Here is a 24,476-nt window from a genome sequence, read left to right as displayed (position 1 = left end):
GAGGCTGCTGTTCCTGAAGGCCACCTCCCCCAGAGCCCACATCCCTCCCCTTCGGAGCATCCCCTTCGGATGTGGCAAGTGAATTCCCGGGACATGGGCAGTGCTGTGGACCAGAGCAGCGACCTGCAACACCCTGAGACGCTGCCACTTCTGCATCGCAGCCACTACATAGCAGTCAGACGATTTGTTTGATAATTATTATTTACTAGGAAAGGTACAGATCATCCTCCTATCAGAAATTAAAGGAAAAAAAAGGCTAAGAAAATCTAGGTAAATTTCTGAGCTGGCAGAGAGCTGGTGAAGAGCTGGTGAAGAGCTGGTACGAGCTGCCTGACTGGGTGCCAGGACATGCCCTCCAAGCAGGAACGATCCCCTACCGTTTCCCAAGCCGGGATTCAGGCCAGCCCCTATGGATACACAGCCCTGGCTGCTCCAGGACAGCGATGCTGGGTTCTCCTGCCAGGCACGGGGACCTCAACGAGAGCACGCAGCAGTAGGGGCTGCTTCAGAGACAGCTGGTCCCTATTGAGAGCTTTCTGTCGGTGTAATGGGCAGAGAAAGGAGCTGTGTCACGGGGACGACAAGTTAATACCCCGCGGAGGCAAATCCCACCTCCTCAAGTGAGGAGAGATGGCAGGAAAGGCCACGACACCCTTGGGGAGAAAGGCTGGCTGCCTTCCAGCCGGGCCATCCCTTCGTCTGCTCCGTCCTGGGTTCCTCAGCGCTCTCTGTGTTACACCCGGCTGCGAGACCAGCGCCAGGCAGGAGGGGAATTTTCCAGGGCAAACACAGGGAGAGTGGAACAGTTCAGCCAACGGCTCAGAAGGACGAGGACCCCCCATTCCCTAGCCCTTCTCCCCCCAGACCTCACCAGTCCACTGAACCCCCTCCCCTCGCTTGCCCGGTGCGGGGGCATGAATTAACCCTTCCCGTCGGGGGGCTCTTCCCTCCCTCGGCAGCGAGCCCTGGAGGCAGGGGCTCCACCGCTCACATGGAAAATAAAACCTCAAGGATTTTAACAAGCGATTCCTAGAAAGACACGGAACTTGGAGGAATGAAGAGCAAATGCCATTGAATGTTAGGGGTGCCGCTCTGCGGGAGGCCCCAGCCCGTCACTCCGAAGCAGGCGGCGCCGCGGGGACAGGGCAAGGTGGTCACGACGAGTTTATGTGACGGCACCTGCGGGCGCTGGGCGCTCACTGCAGATCATGTCTCCTGCCACTTCAGCTGTCACCGCAGAGCTGTCTGGGGCTCTGTCTGGGGGCTGCTCTTCCCTTGTTCTAAAAGGAACACACTTATCAGTCTCTCACCATGGCATCTTCTGCCTAAGAGAGATTTTTTTTTTCAGAAAGCTGTAAAAGTGGGACAAAAGAAGCATTTGAAAAATGGTGATGGATGTAGCTCAAATATTTGTGTACCCGAGCATTCACTGCTCATGGAAAACTGCAGCTTCACTGACCTAGAGCAATCCAGAAATGCAATTCATCACAGACTGGGTACAATTTCGTATGGAAAAGGAACGATTGCCTTTGTCAGCCTGTTGTTTCCATGCACAGCCTCTCACCAGGGCTGCAGTGGAAGGAGATACGCTGTATGTTTCTTTATTTATAAGTGGTGCTAAGGGGATTTGCTGGCAGTTTGCTCAAACACAGCACCCTGAGCTGTAAATCCCATTCCGCACGCCCCTGCAGGGAGGCACGCAGGCTGCGGCCGGGGATGCGGCTGGTGCCACCCGGCAGATGGGCCATCTGCCCTCGCAGCCAGCGCTGACCCTGCATTAGCCACCATATGGCTGCGGGGAGCAGGCAGCGCTAGCGGCTCTTACAGTCGCCGGGGAAAACAGGAGAAATGTTCAGGGAATAACAAAAAGGCAGCACAAGCACCAGGCAGTGATTCAACTCCTTAATACCTTACAAAACCCCGCTCCGCTTACGGGAAGCAGAGTGAATCATCAGTTGAAACACGGGTGCAGGTTTAAATTGGCTGAAAATGTGAAATACTATTTGCTTGAGCACCCCAACGATGTGCAGTGAATGTCACCAGGAGGTGTGCCACCGTGTGCCCACCGTCACAGCTGGCTACCTCGGTGGCTGTCTCGCTGAAAAGGGCAAAGACACAGTGAATTTGGGCACTAAAATAGTCATTTCTAGCCTGGAGACATTCTGCTTAGGGCCAAATTGCCAGGAATTGGAAGAACGAACCCGAGTCGGTGGCTTCAGTGCCCAGTACCCACCAGCTGAAGGCCTTCCATGAGCCCAGGCTCGCACCGGTGCTGGTTCCAGGCTGGTGCCACACGTGGCATTGCCGGCACCGTGGCATTGCCGGCCGGTCCCTCGGGCACCCCGGGCACTGCAGGGAGGACAGGAGATGCTGGAGGTGGTTTCCAAACAGATCCCTACTCTCTCCCGATGGAGAACTGGCACATGTGAGCCCAAGAACCCAGCTGCCCTCTGCCAGATGTAGGTGGGCCAATAAACCCTGGTCCCAGGACCCTCATCACGCACTACGGGAAACCATGACTTCAGTGAGCCCTTGCACAATCACTGCCGGGGCTGGGGCTGCATCTCATGGGATCCCAACCTCACTGGGAAACCACAGGCTTTGTCACTTGTACATATGAATGCAAATTCTCTCCTGTCATCCCACTTATCAGCCACGCTGAGAATAAAAAGGTGGAATTTCATTTTCATGTTAAGAAAAACTGGGCCAGGCTTGGCTTCCTCTTTATTTTCCCCTCCCTCTCCCACTAGATCCACGTGCAGCATCCCTGAGAACAAAGCAACATCAGTCCAGTTATGGCATATTCAATCCCTGTCCTTCTAAATGCAGATGATGCGTTGGTAACTACGGCATGGGAGGGAGGAGGTCAAAGAACAGAGGAAGATCAGAAATCATGAGCAGAATGAAATATTGAGGGGGTTTATTTAACCATTTCAAACAGGGAAAAAAAATTGGCCATTTAGTTCAATTAGGTTTTACAGAACAGTGAACGTTGTGTGTTGGGGCAGATGATGGGGCAGGCCCCTGGTGAGGAAGAGGGGGTGACCTCTCTTTTTTCTTTTTCTTTTCCTTTTCTTTTTTTTTTTTTTTTTTTTCTGGGAAAAAGAGGAAACTGCTAATTACAATGAAGTTATGGTGATTTACAGTAGATAAAGATCAGACTAATAATAGTCACGGATCTTTCAATACTTACACAAATTACAGCTGCAATCACAGCTTAGAAAAAGTGCACCTTATTTTTTAAGACATTATTTTTCGCCAATACCTGACTGTGTGAGCCAGGCGAGCGGTTGAAAACCCCTCACACAGTTTCCCTGGTTTAATTCTCTACTGAGTGAAAATAAGTCCCTGCAAAAATTCAGAGGCTTCTACAGGAGCATCCTCCTGCCTCCAGCTAAAAAAATAAATAAATAAAGTGCTGTGAGCAAAGCTAGTTTGACCATAAAAATGTGCTGGTCCCTTTTGCCCACGGTGTTCACCCGTGAGCACCCAGCGCCCGCAGCCAGCATCCACCTTCTCCCTCCAGGGCAAAGCTCCACCTGAGGCTGCCCCGTCCCTGCGGGGACAGAGCGAGCCCCATCCTGCTCCTGACCATACTGATTTGGAGAATTCTGGGGGTCTTCCCCCCGTTGAAACAGCCAAATACACCAACTGAAGGAAAATTATCCGACACCACCCATTAGTGTTGGTCAACCTTGTGAACATATGCTACGCAAAAGAACTATTCATGAGCACAAAAGCATTTAAACTTCATAAATATTTATAGGACGGGAATCTGAAATGCTGTTCCTGGGGTCCTGGCCCCCCCGAAGCTTTTCCCATCTTCCAGGGCTGGGGGTGAGCCTGGAGCGGGCACGTCAGGGCGGGTTGGGGATATCAGGCATCGCCTCTCTAATGCGAGGAGCCCGCACCAGCCCTGACCTAGATAGGAGCCTCCGCGTCGCCTCCCATCACTGCACCCAGCTGACATGGGGCTAACCAGGATAACAACCACTACCACTGATTTTTAACCATTTCTGGTTGCTTTCCTTCACAATTTTACACCATAGACAGACCCACATGTAGGGCACGGCTGGGTCTCTGGCCTCAGCATCACACTTGTGCAGCGGAAGCGCAGGGGCTCTGGCAGCACGAGTGGGCTTTACCCATCTCTCCTTAATGGAAATCCGACACGGATAAGCCACTAACAGAGAATGAGCAGATTTATAATTAAAACTATCTGATGACTCCTTTACCACCCAAAAAGCAGCACGTGACAGCCTGGCTTTGGTTCTCATACTCGCACCAGAACAGGTTGTGTTATATATAACACAATAATAACAATGTGTTATACAGAAACTATTAGACAGTATCACTATTTGTTATATACCCAGAAAACATAAATAGCATCGATTTGTTTTCCAACTAAAGAATTTAAAATATTTGTCTTCTGTATTTGCAATAATGTGGATTTTAAAAACTTTCTCAACACCCAACCCCCCCCAGAAATCTCTATTTGTGGTACCTAACAGCAAGGTCCTGGCTGGAACCCCCTCTGCAGCACAGCACCCTTGGCTGCCGCGGCTGGCAGGGCTGACGGGACCCAAAGGGAAGGCAGCCTTTAGCTGGGAGCGTCTCCCCGCGCAGCTGGAGATCGGGAATTTGGGATTTGGGAGAGTCCAGTGAAAACTGCAGGCAAAGCAGCCCTTGAGGTCCACTCAGCCCAGTCCCAGTCCAATAGCCAGTAATGGATTTTCTGTACTTTCAGTATTAATCTCTGCCCGGGCCTGGGGCTGAGCTCCACGTGTCCCCCCTGTCCAGACCCACTCACAGGCAGGTACTGTCACGGTCCCCCCCCGCTGCCGCAGGGAGCACGAGCTCCCCTGCTAAACTCATGGCCAAATCTTCCTACTGTGGGAGAATCACAAGGGTACGACACAGCCAGGAATACAACCCTCCACCCGGGTTAGAAACAGAATTCTGCGCTACCCGGGCTCTGCAGGGCAACGGGAACAAACCACTGGAACCGCTCTGAAAGATGAAAATAATAAAAACATGGCAACCTGTCAAGATCCTGGCTGCCCCCGAGCACTATTTCTAATTATAGATCAGCAGGTCACAGACACAAGCTCAGCCGTGGCGTTAATAGCTGACATTTGAAAAGGGAGGGTTCGGAGCAGCGGGGGAGGCAGCCAAGCTGTAAACGGGGAGTTGAGGCAGCAAATGCGGGCTGACACCCGGGGGAAAGGCAGCCCAAGGGCAGGAATCCGGGGCCAGACGTCAGCCCCCTTCTCGGGCTGCGGCAGGATCCCTGGCTCTGCCGGTCTGGAGGCGGCTGCTCCAGCTATCGACGGGCAGCGCGCTCTCCCAGGTCACCTTTCCACGGCAGTTTTTAGGAGACATAGCTACAATTAGCACTCTCATAAATCTGCTAAATTATAAATTTACAGCCTTTAGGATTCGCCATTCCCTCTCTCGGTACAATTAGCACAGGTTGAAAAGGTTGCCTTGATTTGATGACGTGTGAATATTTCACAGTCCTAATACCTTGGTGGCCACCGCAGCATTGCTAATGCACGCTGGGGTCTCCTTGACAGCCCTTCTGACACTCCTGTCAGCAATTCGTTGTACCCCTGGGGTGTCTTCTTGTTTATGAGGAGGAGGAGACTGGCCATGGGGGCAATCTGTCTTCAGAAAAAGCCATTGACAGATGGAAATTTCCCACATCTGCCCCTACAGATCTGCGTGAGGCTTTACGGGGCTTGAGTTTCTCGGCCACGTTCTGCTTTCCCGAGGGAGGTTCATCTGGGATCTCTCCCGGCTGGAGGAGCAGACACGTCCCCTGTGCGTACCAGCCCCACCACGTACATGTGCTGAACACACGCAGACACGCGGCGGGTGCGTGACTCAAACACCCTACAAACAGGAGAGTTTTATGGAGCAGAGAGAGCACCCCCCTTGCGTTATCCTCTCCGTCACCCTGCAGCCATCCCGCATCCGATCCATCCCCCGGCCGGGCTGTCCCCTCTCTGCCAGCACCCCCAAACCTGCAGGCAGCAGGACTGGCAGACATACGTTTCTATGTCTTTATAAAACCAGCCTAAACCCAGAAAACTAGATGTTTAAGACTGGAAAACTCAGCATCCCAATAGCTAATAGTGCTAAATAGTAAGTCAAATAGCCATTATTCTCAGCTAATTATCTAACCAATTGTGACTCTGCCCAATACATCAAAACAAAACCTTCATTTTTATGCTTCCATGTACACATATTATATAGAAAGGATACCTCATGTCTGTGATATCACAGAATATCTCAAGTTGGAAGGGACCCATAAGGATCATCGAGCCTATGATGATACATATGATACTATCAAACTGTTGTGCCACTTTTTCAGGCCTATTACATGAAATGTCTATGAATAAGGAGCATGAATTCACCAAAAGTTGTGCCTATCAGCACTGTGAACTAGTCATAAAAAAATCTAGTTTAATCCAGCTAATTTGGTTGTAAGATCAAGATTTGATTCTCCAGATAATATTTCAGTGTTCTGTTGTGCATCTTGGCTCTACCAGAAGCGAAAGGGTGAGGTCCCTGACAGGAACCAAGAAAAGGTTCCTGCTAATTTAGAGTATGCTCAAAAAAATATGTTTTTCTTCCTTTGCTGCTATGGATCAGTATAACAACTTCCTCCAAGGTTTTGACTGCTGTAAGCCCTGCAAATTAATGCTATGCATATATAAATGTATTTGTGTATGTATGCAGAGGGTGTGTACACAGACATATCAATTTACAAATATAATGCATTTTTAAAAAACAGTTCACTTTAGAATAGATTTCCCAGCTAATTAATTCTTCAGGCTAATACTGAGTTTGGTACGTTATAAAAATCTGTGTCCTCGTTATTTACAAGAACTCAGCAAGAATAAAATTAAGGGGAAGAACGTGTCAGACTTAATGACAAGTGAATCTGCTGTGCCTGGGAGCACTTTGGAAAACAAATGATGAAATGAATGATTATCTTTAAAAACAGCTCCGTGGATCAGGCTTTTACCATGCAAACCCAGTTCTGGACAGAGTTATGCTGAGTGTGTATTTCAATTGTAATTACCCATTTGTTGGTTTTCCCTGACAAAGCCCTACGTTGCTGAGAGGATACAGGCGTGAAAGCAGCATCGCTGCGGAGTGCGCCTGGTGCGTGAGGCACGGCAAGGAACGCTCAGATTGAGCAGAAATGTCTCGGTGGGGATTTGTTCCAAACTCTGGGCTCTGTCGGGAGTGTGACTCCAGTTTTCTTTCCAAGATAAAAACATGGGATGGACAGTCCCGGAGTGTTGCGGGGGAAGCAGACGCGGCACAGAGCTGCTGCTGCTGTGCATGAGTTTACAGGGTGTTTACACTCTGAGAACTCTTTGCTACCCCTCGCAGACATGGGAACACCCCTATTAATTACGCTGTGTATCAGGTACAACAGAACAGGACCGTGGGCCTCTTGGTCACAGAGAGAGTAAAGGGTTGTCCCAGGTGCTGCCCTTCCGCAGCCTGCCCAGGAAGCACAACAAAGAGCTACTGCCATAATAACCCGGATGCTCTGCTTAGAAGGAAAATCTCAGCAGGTTCGGATTGTTTTGCTGTGGGAGTTCAGGAAACAGAAAACAGCAGCCTCTTCATGAACCGAGTCCTCCCCGTGATCAAAGCGCCCCCCAGACGCTGTGCTCAACCCATCCTCAAGCACCGGTGACATCGCTGCTCCTGCCTGAGGACCCCGTCCCATCCCATCCCATCCCATCTCATCTCCTCTGGGAATTCAGACTGACATTGTCACCTCTATGCATTTCAGTTCGTAACAACCCCTGACCCATTAAAGCAGAAATACAGTGCAATGACACACCCCACGCTGGGACAGAAACTGGCAATTATGAATCTGCCGGAAATCACTCTATTATTACTGAGCCAAATCCTGCTCTTTCCTGAGATGGAGGAAGGTACACAAGAGTTACAGCGCAGCAGAAATGAGCAGCCTTTGACTCTTTTTCTCTCCATCTTCCCACAAATGCTGTTTGCTCATTTGGAGTCCGAAAGCCTTGGGTTTCCCCTGCTCAGTTCACTTTAAACAAAGATGTTTTGGGTCATCCTGCACAGCAAAGACTTGCCAATTAGCATTCTGATAATGTAGCTCATTAGCCTTAGCTCCATACCCCTGTGAAGAAAGCCATTTGCAACCCCTTTCAAATGCATGAATATATATATATACACAGAAGGCAGCTGATAGAGTATTACGGGAAAATTTAAGCCCCAGCAGCTCATCATCTCCCCTGTGGATCCTTTCTGGAAAAACGGGCTGCTAATCTTAAAAAAACCTAACCTCTTCTGCCAACTAAAGCACACCAATAAAAATCAGTTTGGCTATGGGATCAATGCATAAAGAAATTTAAAGTAATTATCTACCAAACCAACAGGTTCATGTGGAGAGGGGCAGCCCTGGTGCAGGAGAAGTGACCCCAGCGAGAGTCACCACCCGCCCCCAGCCCACGGGTACAGAAAAGGAGCAGGCTGTGAAGATCTGAAGCTGATATTTCTAATTTCTGCCTATAGTAGGAAATACGTTGTATATACTTTCTTTAAAATGCTAAGACATGCTAAAAATGACAAAAATGCTGATGTAGGACATAGAGGGGCTGGAGGATCTGGAAGCGGAGGGGTCACTGCCTGTCCCGCTCCCGTGCTGAGCCCGGAGCTGCGTTCCCGCTGCTCGGCAGCACTGACGGCGTCTGGGGGAGAGGCATCTCCCCACACACGTGCTGTCCCACACGTGCCAGTCAAACCAGCAGCTGTCTTCTAGACTGAGGTCCTTCTAGCACTGAAAAAATGTAAATCATCTTCTCGTAGTATCAATATTTTCCTTGATTTAATTAAGATTAAAATAATTAAGATTGTAATTGGAGCACTATCTTCTATTACCAACAGGAACCCTTACAGTCATGAATCAACCTGGATCACCACCCAGAGGTGATCCCTCTCCACCGAGGGAGTATCTCTTTGTAGGGGTGAGCACAGGAGTCATTCCGACTGTATCTGTGCCCGTCTGCAGGTCAACATGACGTTACGCCTCGAATGGATTTATCAGAAGGAATTTAGTTACCAAAGGTACTGTGTGGTCATGATGGGGAATTACTCCTTTTCCTCAAACACACACCTTTTTGGACTCCTTCAAGGACCAGTCTCACAGCTCTCCATTTCACATATGTGTACACACACACACACACACACACGCACACACACACACAAAGTGTACAATATTAGGTAAAACTGTTTAGCTGTAAAGAGAATAATTGCACTGAAACACTGGGAACCACAACCTAACAGCCTACTCTGTCTTTGGGACAATTTTTCTGACCCAAACGCTATTCCCGGGAAGAGCAGCAGGATCATTGCCCACACTGTACAAACCCCCATCAGTTCTGCACGACGGGCTGCCCCCCCGCCCCGACACGGAGAAATCCGGTCTGTGACCACCTCCCGCTCGGCAGAGCTGGCTGCGGGCAACAGCGTTGCGCTGGAAGCGTCTAGACAGCAGGAAAAACAGGAAACGGGGAAAATTATCTTCTGAAACCCAACAGCATCATGTCCTGAGCAATTCCAACCCCAGGGACAGGTTTCCCTCGGATGATATGCAGGGTCTTAGGGGGTTGCGCCTGAAGCCAGAAAGCCTTTTGGCCAGATATACGGGATGCGAGTCTAATGCTGGGATTTAAACTCCCAACGTTCATTTAGATTCAGCTGAATGTGTGCTCAGACACGTGCTGCTGAATTCCCACAGCACGTGCAGCCAAGAACAAGCCCGTGCATCAAGTAGAGATTTCCCTCTGCAAACCTGGGCTTCAGCAAGTGGCATCTCATTTTTTCAGAGCCCCCTGAGATCTCTGAGAGCTTCAACCTGTCACAGAACACCAGAAATGGACATCTCTCCAGACATAACCTACGTAAGCAGAAAGGCAGCAGCAGTCAGGTCCAAGTTTGCTGGAACATTTGCGTTTGCCTTTGCTTAGAGCCCAGTGCTGTGTCATTTGCATATTTCAAAAAGGAGACACTAATTACTGCATTTGTCAGTTAATGGCCCCTGTAGCAGAACCTGCTCCTGGGTCTGACACAAAGAGAAGAGCGAGCAGGTTTGTGTGACGGAAGAGTAACGTACAGTTTCCAAGTAGAAGCCTTTAAAAATGCTACTTGTCTTTATGAGATGTTATTTCTTTTCAATAAACAAATATCAAATAGAGCTATAATAAATGTCAATATTTCTATTAAGACTGTTGGGAAAAGGATTAGGAATTCAGGGATACTCAAGCCCTTCTATAAATGTAACACTTCACATCAAGAAAAATTTCTCTTAGTTTAACTGACAACTTATTTGGAAATTCGGGAGTGCCGCCTACCCCTGGGAGTCCCCAAACTCTGGTATGACTTAAACACACACTAAAAAATAACCAAGATAACGGCCTAAAGCGCCTTCCTAAAACTGCTAAAGCCACAAAACCTGCGATAAAGGGGCAGCGTGTGACCCCGCAGCAGACAGCGCTTCCCAGCTCCCTTCGCCTGCAGCACCCTCCGCCGGCCGCTCCTGCTGATGCCCCCCGCCCCGAATTCGAATTCAGGGTATAATTAGTGCATACACAATGCTTTTATAAAATATTCAAAACCGCAACTTTCCCCGTGCTTACACACATATATGTATTTATACACATAAATGTATTTATACACACTCACACACCTGTAAACGCTATTTCCAGCGCGGTGAGAAGCCAAGCAGTCACAAGCCAGGGGAAGGCAGGAGAACACCAGTGGCTGAGCCGTGACTGCCCTCCTGTGCCGGTGCCACCCAACGCCACTGTCCCCTGCACATCAGCAGCCTGCGCTCAAACCCCTTAAGGCCCGAGAGGAGTTCAAACTCGGATTTGATTCTAAGATTCTGCTTAGAAAAACTATTGGGGGTGGGAGGGAAATAGAAGAAAACGGGTGGGATATGAGGTAGAGAGGGACAATTCCCGGTTTAAAGCAGCACAAGTCCTGTGTGAGGTGCCAGATGCACCAAGTGGAACGTTAACGAGGGCTGGGACAGCCCCAACCAAACCGAACAAGGCAACAGCCTCCAAGCCCTGCCGAATTCTCCTGCTGGTTTCCTGGCAACTGAGGATCCCCAGCATCAGCCACAGGAGGGACTGGGAAACCAGAGTTCTGTGCCAGCCTGTTATTTTTCACAGATTTGAGGCTTTTCCCTCATTTGGGGAGAGAGATAAGGGAGCCCAGCGAGCACTGGTTTTTCTGGGCATGACAAACCCCCCTAGGCTGTGGTAGCAGTGATTTCTGGTGAACCTCGCTGCGTTCTGGTCCCTCACCAAACGTCCCTGTGTTCTTAAATATTCCTGACAAACGGCAGCTCCGGCAGTGCTAGGGTGACTGCTGCTCCTGTCCCCATCGCGTTTACCAGCCAAGTAACTCATTACCAGCATAAATTAGAAAAAAAAAAGTAAGTGAAATTGTGAATTAAAATACTTCCCTGAATACTATTCATCTTTTCAATCCAAAATGAAAATTATTTTCATGTATTGCATTTAAAATAAACATTTTTAAAGCACTGTGACTGCTTGCTGCTCATACAAAGGGGACAGTGCATTTCCTTACCTGCCCAGTACTTTTTTGTTGTGACCACTGACCTAAAGCAATAAAGTTAGCATTTGTCATTATATCACACTGAAATTCAATGCCTAAATTACTAAAGTTAGGCAGATAGTTAAAGATAGATAGATAGATAGATAGATAGATAAATCATGTTTACTTAAAGCCCTTGGTAATTTCAAAATTTTTCCTGCATTATCATTAGAAGCATTTGAACTTGATCAAGGGGGACTAACAGCCGAGCCAAGGAAGTTCCACGGCGTATGTAATTACCCGATCAGTTGGTTCCCGTTAACCACTCTTACCTGTCAGGAGCTCTGGTTTTGCTTCCTGCCTCACGCTCCCAGGGGAGGGGCAGTTCCCCCCTGCGTCCTGCCCTCGGGGACCTTGGTGACACGGTGGCCGTGGAAAGCTGTGGACGGGAGCCTGTCCTTGCCCTCCCTGGCCAGCCCCGGCTCCGTGCGCTCGGCTGCAGTTCCCACCTGGCGACTCATACCACTGGGATTTCTTCCGGATTCTCCCACCTTCGCCTGTTTTTCTGGAGGATCCATTTCTCCTTCCCGGCTCCGGTGCCAGCCTCCGGGGCTCAGGCTCCGCGGTACTTGGGCTCCCTTGTCCCCAGGTTCTTCTGTTGCCTTGGGCCGCCTGCCCCAGCCCAGCGCGTGTGGGTCTGGGAGAACGTGTTTCCCATTCACTCTTTCCCGGGTTGAACTTTTTGTTGGAACAATGTTAAGTCTTTTGTCATCATTTAGGGACAGCAAATTATAAATTATTGTGCTACTTTTCTCATCGTGCTGGGGGTCATGGTCTGCTGGAATCTCCCCCCAAAATTACAACTTGATTTGCTGGAGGGTTCAAACACACCCTCAGGTTTCTCCCTGAAGCTGGGCCCGTGGGATATTCTGCCAGCCCCCGGACGTACCCCGTGCTACGGAACAAACCACTTCCTTTTCATTCACATTTATCTTTTTGTGAGTTACTCCTCTGGAACTCTTCCTAAAATCTTTTTTCAAGACAGATTTTTAAATAACTATGAATAACAAATATAAATGCGTGACATATAAAACAGGAGACGGGCACTTCTCCAGAGAAGCAATGTGCTGCCTGCTTAGCAGGGAACCAAAGACATTCAGTTGACCTGAATCACTATAGAGCTCCGTGAGCAAAGCCGAGAGCTATTCCAAGCAGCAGAGCCAGGACTTCCACTGAAAGTCAGTTCGAGCAGCAGAGCCAGGACCCCGGGAAGGAGCCCGTGGCTGGAGGGAGGGAGGGAGGGAGGGGGTTTTTGGCTTTTGTCTTTGTCAGCTCAATTCTGGCTTTTCCCAATGCTCAGTCAGAGGGTCCAGTGGCGCAGGCGCCACCCGTGCAGACATTTCCACACACCCTAGTTCAGCTTCAGTCTGAAAGGGTGAGAAAGATTGCACCTTCCATCGCCAGCAGCAAAATATGAGAGATATTTGGAGTTCTTGAAATGGCAATGTCTCTTTTTGTGTCTCGGTAATCAGTGCTGTCTTCCTGTTAGTAACAGTAGGAGCAATTCCAGCTTCCTCGGTAGGCTGGAACAAGAGGAGGACACAAAAACATTGATCAAAACCAAGTATATCTGGGCAAAAATAACATGCATGAAATTTCCGTAAGGTTTATATTTATAGCTGTTTGAATTGTACAACTGATGAAAAAGGATTTGTGTTGCACTTTGTAGCCCTTGGTGACTAATCAGGAATGTTCCCCTCAATGCCATCCACAACCTGGTAATTTCTACTGTCTGTGGAAGCACAAACACATCGGCATTTTCTCTCCTGTTTACGTGGAACAGAAGCGGGGCTGGGCAGTATCCAGGGCCCCAAGGCACGATGCTGGGAGAAACACATTTATAAATGACATGCCCCCCCCAACCAGCCTGAAGGCAGGACAAGCCAACACGAGGGCTTTGATCCAGCTGTGCGCGTGGCAGCCAGCCCAGCTGTGCAGGGAGAAGGAGCAGTGGCTTTAGAGATTGCCACTTTCAGGCTCTCTGGGGCACCTCAGGAAACCCCCCCAGCACTGCTGAGGCCTGAGCAGGGGGAGGGCTCGGAGGCTTTACAAAAGAAGAGGGGGATCAGAGGTGATGCGAGGGCTTACCTTTTGCGTGTGGCCTGAAGGACTATGACCAAAGAATGAAAGCTAAAGAAAAAAATAAAAACAAAAATAAAAACTGAAAAGGGGAGGGAGGAGAGGAGAAAATGGAAGAGAAGAAAGAGAATAAGAGTTTATAGTGTGTTTAGCTGAGAAATAAGCCGTGGTTACAGACAGAGTGCAACAAAACTCGGAGTTGAAAAGAAATATAAAGTGAGAAGGAAGGTCCGGGGCTCAGCTCAGCCAGAGCCCAGCAGCCCTCGGGCTGACGAGAGTCCTCTCCGGCCCCAGCGGAGCCCAGCCCAGTCACAGCCAAGGGCTCAGGAAAAACGGGGTGGAAAAAAAATTAGCTGAATTCTTCTGATACTTCAAAAAACCCCAAACCCCACACTGCTAAGTTTTGTGCTTAGTTTCGGGTGAAAGTCTGGCTCAGTCCCTGCTGTACCTGAACAAGTTCTCCCATGGGAATTTCACCAGAAATAGCTGGTTTCAGATAAGGGCGATTTTAGGGTAAAATTCAACAGGTTTGCGTTGCCCAGAGAAAGCTCGATGCCATTAACCAGGGTGACAGTGGCTGCTGTGGCTGCAGGCCAGCAAAGGAGAGGAGAGGGAACCTCCTCTCTCCCCTGGGGAAGGCAGGTCTGAGCAGATGCTGGAGACGGGAGGGAGAAAAGATCCTCGGCTCCATGCCCAGAGCACGTGCGAGACCTCACCCTCTGCCCCCAGCAGCTCTCATCCCCCTCCCAGGACAGATGGACCCCCGTCCTTGCCCAGTCCTGTGCTTCGGACTTCAGTGAAGGATAAGAGAAGGAAAGATTCCATTTCAGGGGTAACACCTTTCCTTCTCAGAGGAACCAAAGCAAATGCAGAGTGGGTTCCTGGAGCACTCTCGCATTAGCTCACTGCACTAACGAACACAAACTCCTAATCAGACTGTTTTCTTAGCTGAGGTGAAATGAATACATGGTAATGTGCACATACAGTAACTGTTTCATCTGCATTACCTTACCTTTTCCTCTAACTCTTTTATTTGTCTTTTTTGGCCTTCAATTCTTTCTTCTAGCTCTTTAATTCTCTGTCAGATTTCAAATAAAAAAATATTTATTAACCAACCAAATACAGATGTACCCAGAAGACGCATTATTTTGGGAGATATAAATTGTATGTGCTGTGCTTCTAAAAAAAATAAATTGGGTTTTAAGCTGTAGGTGAGTCCTCCGTGACTGTCACTATGTGTGACAAAGTCACGAAACCCAAAATGCCTTGTTTGTAGGGATTTTCCAGGGCAAATCAAACTCTGGCCCCGGGACCAGCCATTCTGGGTACAGCTCTGGGAAGAGAGGCTGGTGCTCACAAGTTCATCGTGTTCCCATCCGAGGGACCATCCCACTCCTCATCCCGCCGTGCCTGTGCCCCGGCGCCTACCTGCTGTGCGTGTTGGATGAGCTCCATCCTTTCCCGCAGGATTTGGGCGTCCCTCTCCCGCAGCTCGCTCATCACCTGCCGCTTCCATTGCTCTACGGCGCTCTTCAGCTTCTCTTTCTCCTCTTCTGAAAGAAGTTCGGAAATTTTGGCTCCAGCTTCTTGCTGCAGGGCATCATAGAGCATGGCTTCTAATTCCAGAATTTGCTAATCAAAAACAATATAAGGCTGTCAGCTTGACCTTGTCTGTGGTCGGGTGAGGATTCTGTCAGGAACTGAAAATCCTACCCCGGGAAGACAGTGGGAAGGGAGAGGGTTGTGTGCCGAGCACAGGACAGCGCGGAAAACCCAATCCAGGGGAAAATACCTGAGGCTGCTTTTACCCCGCGGGGCTGTGAGAAGCGCTGGGACTGGGATGGCCCCCCCAGCCTGGGCTGCCTCTCAAAAATACATGGGTGTCAGCTTCTCCCTTCTGGAAATGGGGAGATGGCCGTGGGGAGAAAAGGCAAAAAGAAAAAAAGGAAGGGGAAAAGAGGTTCATAAAAGACTCGGTGAGTTACAGATACTTTTAAAATGCAGCGTTCGGTCTCTCTGTTCCCCTTTCCCAGCTATGCTGCTCGCAGCAGCAGAGGATATGGTTCATACTCCTGTTCGTACTCCTGCCAGAAGGGAGTGACTCCCTGCTGGGTGATTGCAGCGTTTTGTACCAACCAGCTTAAAATGCCCCGTGTGAAGGCGTTTCCAGCACTTCCCCTGGCAGAGCTGTCAGCTCCCAGAGCTTCGTGCTCTGGAAAAATCTATCTGGTAGCTGGGCTGTGTTCCTGCAGTCTCTGACTGCAGAGCCATTGCCTCACTGCATCAGGAAATGTCTCTGGCACCCAGATTTCACCTGTACCCTCCACATTTTCTGAGATATGGAAGCCTGGCAATGTTTCCCCCGGGTCACCAATCCTGGTGCCCTTCTAGGGCAGGTGAACTTGCCAGACAATGTTTTCAGCTTCGAAGTCCAAGGGGAATGTTATTCCTTCATGCAAGCCAAGAAACAAGACAAAATCTTTTTCTGCAAGTTTGATATAGAGCAAGAGACAAAGCAGCAAATGGTGGCACCTTTGCAGACCCTCTCCAAAGCATCTTGCCACCACATCTCTCCATGGCTTCAGGAGACCACAACTGCTGCAATAGTGGGGTTTGAACCTCTGGAGAGGCTCTTTGAAGGTGCCATACGTGTCTGTTGTGATAATTCAGCTCAGTTCAAAAATTGTCAGGTTTTTCCACCCAAGGCTGCTGCCGGTGTTCTCTTACTATGTCTTAGCAGAGTCAGGACAGAAGAATATACAAGCATTTACAAGAATAATAACATCATGGCAGGAGTTATGGATACTGATGATAATGGAAAGACAGCAACCATGGTATCTGTGGGGGGAAGATCAGACAAGATCTCAGAAGATTCTGCTTTCACTTTTAAAAATAACGCCAACATCCTTGGTAACTGTAACTGTCCCAACAAAATGCTGTTATTTGGAACATGGATTCCTGTTGGGCCCCAAACCTCGACTGTACAACCATTATCCCTCCCCGATTACACTGACTTGTGAAGAAGGAAGAGCATGGGGAAATTCCGGCTCTCCGGAGCAGCAGCAGTGTCAGGAGTCTCTGCGTGAGCCAAGAGCTTCTTGGAGCAAACCCCCCCGCCAGCAGCCAAAGGGAGTGAAAACCGTGCAAAACGCTTAGCGGTTACAGCTGATAATCTTGTTGGCTGCAGTTCGAGGAGGAAGATTAGCGGCTCCTCATCTCATGAGGCACGAAGGAAACATGGCAGTGAAACCAATTATAGAAATCAAAAGAGCTTTTGCCACTGGAATTTTGGGGCAGAACAAAGCTTTCTCACTGCTTCCAGGCTGCATTTGTGCCAGGAGTAAAGCCCATGGCTTTGCTGGGGGACATCTTGCAATGCACTCAAGGAATGCCCACGACCCCGAGGATCACCTCTCTCGGGCCTGATCTTTGAGGATGAATCCTCCAGGCTCAGCCTTCAGCTGCACCAAACCGCGTCTCCGAGCAGCTCAAGACTGCAGGGGATAATCTGTTTTTAGGGCTGAGACTGCAGGAAAGGGGGAGCTTGTGTCATTTCCAGGGTTTCCACTGTGCACAGACATTGGTTCCAGACATAGCTCAGCATTTGGCAAAATCAGTCTTAAAAATCATCCTTACAGGACAGAAAGCGTACTGAGTAAAAGCTCTCCCAAATGGTTGGAGACAAATAGATAATAGGATCCAGAAAGAGAGGCATAAATACTCATTGCCGTGTAACTGGGCTCAAAATTGAAATGGAACTGAAAGAATGAGATAAATCGATATGAAAATTTATGCACTTATGTCTTTCATAAGTATATATTGAACTTTTCTCTAACTGAGCTGTAATCCAAGATCTAAGGGAACATTTAGGCTAAAATCTCTATTTTGGAAGGAAAAGAGAAGTTACTGAAAACATTATTTTCCTATCAGTCATTTATTGAGACCTCTGCTAAATTAAAACTTGTGTTTAGTAAGTTAACGTTCAGTTAACTCCTGCAAGGACCACCCAAACCCAAGAAACCCTGTCTATAGGGGGCTCATGGTAGCTCAGGGCACAGAGGGTATAAAATTCAGCCTGTTTAGTCCTCGGGGGACTCCATGGGCAGCACTGCCCAAAGCAGAGGGCTTTTCTATAGAGAACAGACCGCACATATTACCGAATGAAAGTTAACCAAGATGTCGTAATTCAACCAAGACTGATCTTCCTCACCTTGTGAGCTTGGTCCAAGGACTGTTTCCTGAAGTCCAGCTCGTCATCCAGGTAGCCCTTTTGCTTGCTGAAGAGCTCCTGGGGACAGAAGGAAGAGGGGTCAGGGATGCGACCCTGGCGCAATGGCCCTCCTGCCGCTTCTCCTGCCGGTTCCTTCCCCCCCGGCCTTGGTACCTTTTCATTCTCGAGATCCAGCATCTTCTGCTGCAGCGCAGACTCCGTAACCTCTATCTGCTGGAGCCACTGCACAGAGACAGAGAGGGGTGCCTGAGCCTACGGAGCAGAGCCAGCGCGGCTCCGCACCCAGCTCTTCCTGCCACCCTAGGGTGTGCAGCACCCACTGCCAGTGCTTACTTAAATCCACTGAATAAAAGGGGGAAAATTAACCTTATTATTATATCTTTTCTTTTATATATATTGGTAATGGAAAAAAGCATTGTTTCAAAGTCTGGCCTTTTACCTTCTAACATCATTCTGCTAATTAAGTAACATTTTAAAATGATCAATGTCTGTATTGCCTGAATGTTACCTTTATTTTGACAAAAACTAGCGTGAGTATAATTCCACATGAACAATCAGGACATTTTGCAATGAAACTGTCATTTACATCCCCAGTGTGTTCCAGTGGGCTGTTCTGAGAGGGTCAGATGCTTCCATACACGTGTGTACGGATGCAGTTGTTCTTACCTTCTCAGCCAGCGTGAGAACTGTCCTCGCTTGTATGACAACGACTTGCTCTTCGTTGCTCAGATTCTGCACCAAAAGCAGAACATAATTACAACAAATCCCAGTGTCTTGCTATTAATCCACTACTTGGGTACTGCTGTGTTAAATAAATATGAAATTAAATATGTTTAAGGAACAATAAACTAAGGCAAAGAAAATTAGTGTTGTAGTGCAACAGTGTTGTAAAAATGATTGTAACTATTCATGCTGAATTGTTATCATACATATAATTAATTCTTCTAAAATCCCTACATTTACCGAAATACAGATGTTGGCACTGGATTTATTTTTCCCCCACCAGGGAATAAGCACACAGTTACACAAGACAAAATCAAGCTTAGCACAACGTGCCATTAAGAGAAGAGATGCAACCTTAAGCCCTCTGTGTTCCATTACATGCACAGCAGGTTAATACACAGTCCTTATTCCACACAGCCAAAAGGCATGATTTTTGTTAAGATGTTAGGTTTTCAATTCACGTTTTGGGCTTTTTTGTTTGGGTTTTTTTTTTTGTTGTTTGTTTGTTTGTTTGTTTAAATTAAAATACAGAAACTATGTTTTGCATTTCATCCCAAACCTGGCTCTCTCCCTGCCCACGCCTACAGCAGCAGAAGTGAACCCTTCTGGCTGGGACCCGTATTTGCTCAGATCCAGAGCTGAGCCTGACGTGCTGGTGCCGGGCACAGGGGGTGCTCCGGGCTCTGTGGGTGATTACTCCCCCAGGGAATTAGGACGTTGGTAAGGAGGGTGACTGTGGTGAACTTCAATTTAATGCAGAAGGCTGGGGACGGTGACAGTGCTCTCAGACAGTGGTGGGAGGAGACCTTTCCTCAGGACCCTTGAAAATTGTCTCTTCCATAAATGTAAGTAATTTTTTTAAAAACAAGGTATGTTACATTAAAAATTAAACAGCCCACACAGAGTATTAGCGGTGTTCTCGCCTGGGAGCTATCCCCTGTCTGTGGGAAGGGGAGGGCATCCTCAGCCCCCCTCTCCGTGCCTGCTCCCAGGGAATGTCCTGCATCCCCCGGACCCTCACTTCTACTCCCAGAGATACCCTCTCAAGGGTCTGCCTTTCTCGGAGCAGTATTTAACTCATGACAGTTCAGGGGGAGCAGCCAGAAGCTGCTGGAGGGGCTCTACAGAAATGCAAGTGGGAAAATGTGCAGAAAAGGCTGGAATCATTTCACCCAGGCGGGAGCCGGGTTCCCCTTCCCAGCCTCCCTACCAGCCAGGCAGGACAAGGTGCACCCACGGGGCAGGGTCGGCCGTCGGTGGCTGAGTCTGTGAGGTTAAACATGGGAAAACAAAGGAAAAACAAGCGATAACAACACTCTACAGTTATCTGAAAGCTCTCTGAGCTGAGAATTATGAACTCCCCCTTGTGTCCTATCTGGAATTAACTGGTTGTGTGTAATAGGAAAAAAAACCCAAACGAGGAGGAAATAACGTTACAGACTAGAGATCATTACTGTAGGTGAAGAAGCCAAGAGGAAAAGAAAGGGAACAGAAAACATGAGAAAAACTGTCATTTTTTCAGTCCCCGTTTGCCTCCAAGTTGCCTGTGTGGGACGCTGTCCCAAACCGCTCTGCACGGGACTAACCCGACATCAATAACGCCACCGGAGACACCATTCGCAGGGGCATTAAGAGATTAATAGGTGTTCTCTTTCCACACATCAGCGGGGTCAGTCTCAGCTCATTGGTGATTAAGCTTATAGGTATCATTTTTTTATGCTTTGCAGGAGAAATCTTCTTTAACAGAAGATTTTAGGATTCTTCATATTTCTGCCAGTGTGAATATCATTAACTGCAGTGGGGAAGATTATTAATTGCTTCAATGTGTTCCAGCCCCTCCACTAGCTCCTGGCCTGATTCCGCGGGGCAGAGCGTGCCGGTATCAGAGACTGGGGATGGTGGGGATATGATGACCCAACTGGTCTAACCGGAGAGGTGGGCACCAGGTACTTTCAGGCTGCCCATGGCCCCGGGGCCGGTGTTTTGCTGGTATCCAAACGGTACGGAGTGGGGGAGAGCTGGGGCAGCCCAGGTGAGGAGCCGTGACAACAGCGGGGACCGCTCTGCAGAGCGATGGCTGCAGCGGGGCTGTCCCAGGGAGGAGCCCCCAGTGAGCGAGGGCTCTGCAAGACCCTCCGCTCTCCCCTGCCCCTCCAGCCAGGGGGGCTCTGCCGATAGAGGAGAGCACAGGAAAAACTATGCACAAGGGCAAATGAATCTTCTGTACACGTAACTATAGGTATAATTAACAACTTCCATTCGCTAAAGGAGAAACACTGTCAACTTCCTCATTATTTGTTTCTTCTTTTCATGCTACTATTGTAACGTTTTATTGATATCCTGGTTACCATCGGAGGTTTATGGGTTATTAGACAAAATTAAAATATACAGCTGCTAAAATGCAAAAGCCAAGCAAATGCAGAGTAAGCAAATAAACAAACTGTGTGTGAACAGTGACCAGAAAAAAAATATATCAAAGCTTCAAAATGTTTCCAAATCATTGAAAATTTAAAAGCAATATTGTGACAGCAAGATCCCACATGGCACTGGTCAGACGGCTATAAACAAAATTGTAAAAAGCCAGAAAAGGCTTAGCTGGCAGCCCAGTGCTTTGGGCAGAGGGAGGCCAGCCCGTGCTGTAGCAAACCAAGGAGGCTTTGCTGAGTAAGAAGAGCACAAGTATTTACCAAAGCATGCACAATTTATTAAAGGAACATACACTTACGGCGTTATCCCCTAAAATGTCCAATTTTTTCATCAGCTCTGCTACTACTATGTCCTAACAAGAGAGAAATGGAAAACCAGGAGTCAGAACAGAGTGTCTGATTTTATTCAGGGAAGGGAAAGTAGGAAACGAGAATCCCTTACTGTTACACCTTCTGCCTCGCAGTACACCTGGAGAGGGCTCTTCCCCTCTGTAAAAGGGCCGTGATGGAAGTTGATGGCAGGCGACCGTCTTTCTCTCTCCTGAAATGACAATGATTGCTCGGTTACCCGCTACGGAACGTCACGCGTGGCAGCTTCCCCAAGAACTCAATAAATACAGTCACTGCAGAGCAGGGCAGACGGACATACCAACAGCGCCACTATTTCCCACCAGGCTGCTGCATCCGGCACTGGCCGGGGCCACTGATCTGTTATTTTGACTACAGGATACATTTGAACAAAACTATACACTTGTATCTAGTATAATATAAATAGCATTTAAATTTTTCTTGTAAGTGGCTGCTTTGTTAATCTCTCTTTGGAGAACTTGGAAAGCAGTTTCCAAGAGCTGATAGCTGCTGTTTATTCAGGTGATGATATAGAAAAGAGAAGGCTCAGTGGAACAAACAGAGGGTCTGGGCCATGTGATTCCTTCTCCGCAGGATTAGCAAGAGGTGAAACACAGCGATGATTTTTGGCAATGAAAAAAAGTTCCTTTTTCTTTTTCTTTCCCACATCTGTTCTGTTCTGGTTTTATCTCTTTGTATTTTCAGAACAGATGGAGTGCAGTAAAATGTGTATCTACATCATGAGCCAATCTTCTGCATCTTAAAAGGACTGAAGTAGTAAGACCCCCAGAACAACTTATCAAGAATACCAGTATTGGTCCCTGGGGGTTTGGGTTTTGGGTGTTTTTTGGCTCTTTTACCAAGCCCTCTGGTCTCATTCAGTGCAAAGCAGCTTTTTAGAGTAAATGTGGGCAAGTTCCCAAAGCCGAGGTGCCCCGGCCTCGGCTCCTGCAGCCCAGGGCAGGGGGGCAGGACCGCAGCTGCAACATGTGCTCACTTCAAGCTCCAGGATCCTGAACTCCAGGAGCTCGTTTTGATCCTTAACGTCCTGCACATCGTGTTTCAAGCGAGCTTCCTCGGCTTCCATTTGTTTTATCTGCGAAATAAAGCACCACGTGTTAGCACCGTCTGCAGAGGGTCACTGGACACCCGTCACGCTCTGCCCGTGCCGGGGGAATGCCGGGTCCGAGCCCACCCCTGGGGTCAGCACAAGCGGGGACCGCAGCACCAGTGCCACGGGAACACCAGGCTTTTCCCACAACCATGGTTTCACACCGGGACATTTTATGGGGCAACAGGGAATGTCAGAAAATCACTTTTTCTGGCAGGCTTACAAGGATCTTGTAACTACACATGAATTATTTCCAGTAGAACTGTGTGATACAGATTAAAAACCTGCACCTTCTTCATTCTTAAGCTACAAATATCATTTGAATAACACAAACAGAAAAATTGAACACCTTTTCTACCAGTTCTTGATTTCTTCTGTACAGTGCTTGCTTCTCCTCAATCCACTTCATGTCCTTGAAAAAGAAATGGCCAATACTGTAGGTGAAGCTGGCAATGTTTAGCACAAACACAGCAGCAAGTATTTAATTAAATCACACATTAGAGCAAAGGGACAGAATAACATTGCATATGAAATTGTAGTTCCATTATTTCCTATGATACAAAAGCTCACCCTTTCTGTCTTGTTTTAACAGTCCGTAGTATACAAATGGAACAGAAACACTCCAGTGACTAGAAAACAGCTAGCTTCCAGATAAAAGTTTGGTTTGCATTAAAAGGGGTATTTCTAGCTATGCAGTTACTATTAAATTTCAATTATACTGAATACATATTTCTGAACACTAGGCAAAATAAGCCTTATTTTGAAACAAATTTCTTAGTTTGATGGATATATAAAAGCCACAAGCCCCAGAACATGATTTATCAGTAAGGTTAACAATAATAAGAGGTGAAGCCGGAAAGGTAAGGATCAAATGATTTAGTATTATTTTAAAGTTCTCAAAAACCATTTTAAGTTTCTGGCTGTTTTTTGGGGGGACAGTAATTGCTTTCCTGGTATGGCTGCTCTGTATGGAAAGAAGCAGCTATTGAAAGTCGCAGCAGGATTGTTCTGTAGACAGACAGACACCCACTGGCACCTGCAGTGTTACACGGAAACGTCCCTAGAGCCCCCTCCCACTCCAGAAGGCTGGAGAAAGGGCCGGTGTTTGCCGCGGGCATTACCTGCCCCTGCTCAGCGAGGGCCTTCTCCAGGTCTTCTATCTGAGCCTGGGATCGGTGGATTTCTGCTTGGAGCTGCTCACGTGTCTGTAGGATACGAGGGAAAAAGAAAAAAATAATAAATCAAACTTTTGCTAAAAGACAGAAGGTAACACAGGTACAAACCGCTTAAAACATCAAATAGTTTTAACAAATAATTTCAGTTCTTGGGCAGAATAAATTTGCAGCTAAGCACATAACATTAGTCATTAATCATAAGAAGAAATCTGTAAGACAGGATAATAATTTTGAGAGTGAAGTCAAGGTTAACACAAAGAGCCCCCCACCAGGTGACAGAAATGCCCTCTCCCCGCTGGCCCTGCCCATCTGCAGCGAGCAGCCTTCCCTCCGCCAGAGAAAGGGGTTTGGAAAAGCTGGTGTGATGCAAAGACTCATTTCGCCATGAAGACAAGTTAAAATTATTGTGTCACAGTTCTGGGCACACCTGATTCCTTTAACATTTGGCTGAGTTAGGAAGCTGAGGACAGCCCCTACAGACACGATGTCACGAACTGGCACCTGCGCTCCTCCCATCCCAGCCTCTCACTGTAGGGGCTGGCATCTTTTACTAGACTTATAGCTTCATGCAAATTTAAACATACACCATCTTCCTACATGTGTTTTCTGGAGGAGAAACATAATTATTATTAGCTATTTTATTTCCTAAATATTGTTTTATAGAACATTTTATTTCCTCAAACATTTATCTGCCATTT

General features: G+C 48.0%; 1 protein-coding gene across 19 annotated transcripts in view; it reads right to left on the bottom strand.

Moving 5' to 3' along the window:
• Positions 1-12,953: 12,953 nt before the first annotated feature.
• The window catches only part of JAKMIP3 (Janus kinase and microtubule interacting protein 3), a 33,851-nt gene continuing 22,328 nt past the window's right edge, over positions 12,954-24,476 (bottom strand). For 7 of the 19 annotated variants that reach the window (XM_074159154.1, XM_074159156.1, XM_074159157.1 and 4 more), the window contains 11 exons: positions 23,725-23,808; positions 22,953-23,015; positions 22,490-22,588; positions 21,587-21,685; positions 21,438-21,497; positions 18,662-18,727; positions 18,149-18,217; positions 17,975-18,052; positions 15,193-15,396; positions 14,777-14,842; positions 13,796-13,846 (listed from right to left, as the gene is read on the bottom strand). In XM_074159154.1, the coding sequence (XP_074015255.1) occupies positions 13,796-13,846; positions 14,777-14,842; positions 15,193-15,396; positions 17,975-18,052; positions 18,149-18,217; positions 18,662-18,727; positions 21,438-21,497; positions 21,587-21,685; positions 22,490-22,588; positions 22,953-23,015; positions 23,725-23,808 (939 nt within the window). Of the gene's footprint in view, positions 13,209-13,773; positions 13,847-14,776; positions 14,843-15,192; positions 15,397-17,974; positions 18,053-18,148; positions 18,218-18,661; positions 18,728-21,437; positions 21,498-21,586; positions 21,686-22,489; positions 22,589-22,952; positions 23,016-23,724; positions 23,809-24,476 lie in introns of those variants that run through there. The other 12 variants (XM_074159155.1, XM_074159160.1, XM_074159159.1 and 9 more) reach the window with 6 other exon arrangements.

The sequence above is a fragment of the Numenius arquata genome, chromosome 15 (genome assembly GCF_964106895.1).
Source record: "Numenius arquata chromosome 15, bNumArq3.hap1.1, whole genome shotgun sequence".
Lineage (NCBI taxonomy): Eukaryota > Metazoa > Chordata > Aves > Charadriiformes > Scolopacidae > Numenius > Numenius arquata.
The sequence above is the reverse complement of the archived record's forward strand: the minus strand, read 5'-3'. Positions and strand labels throughout refer to the sequence as shown.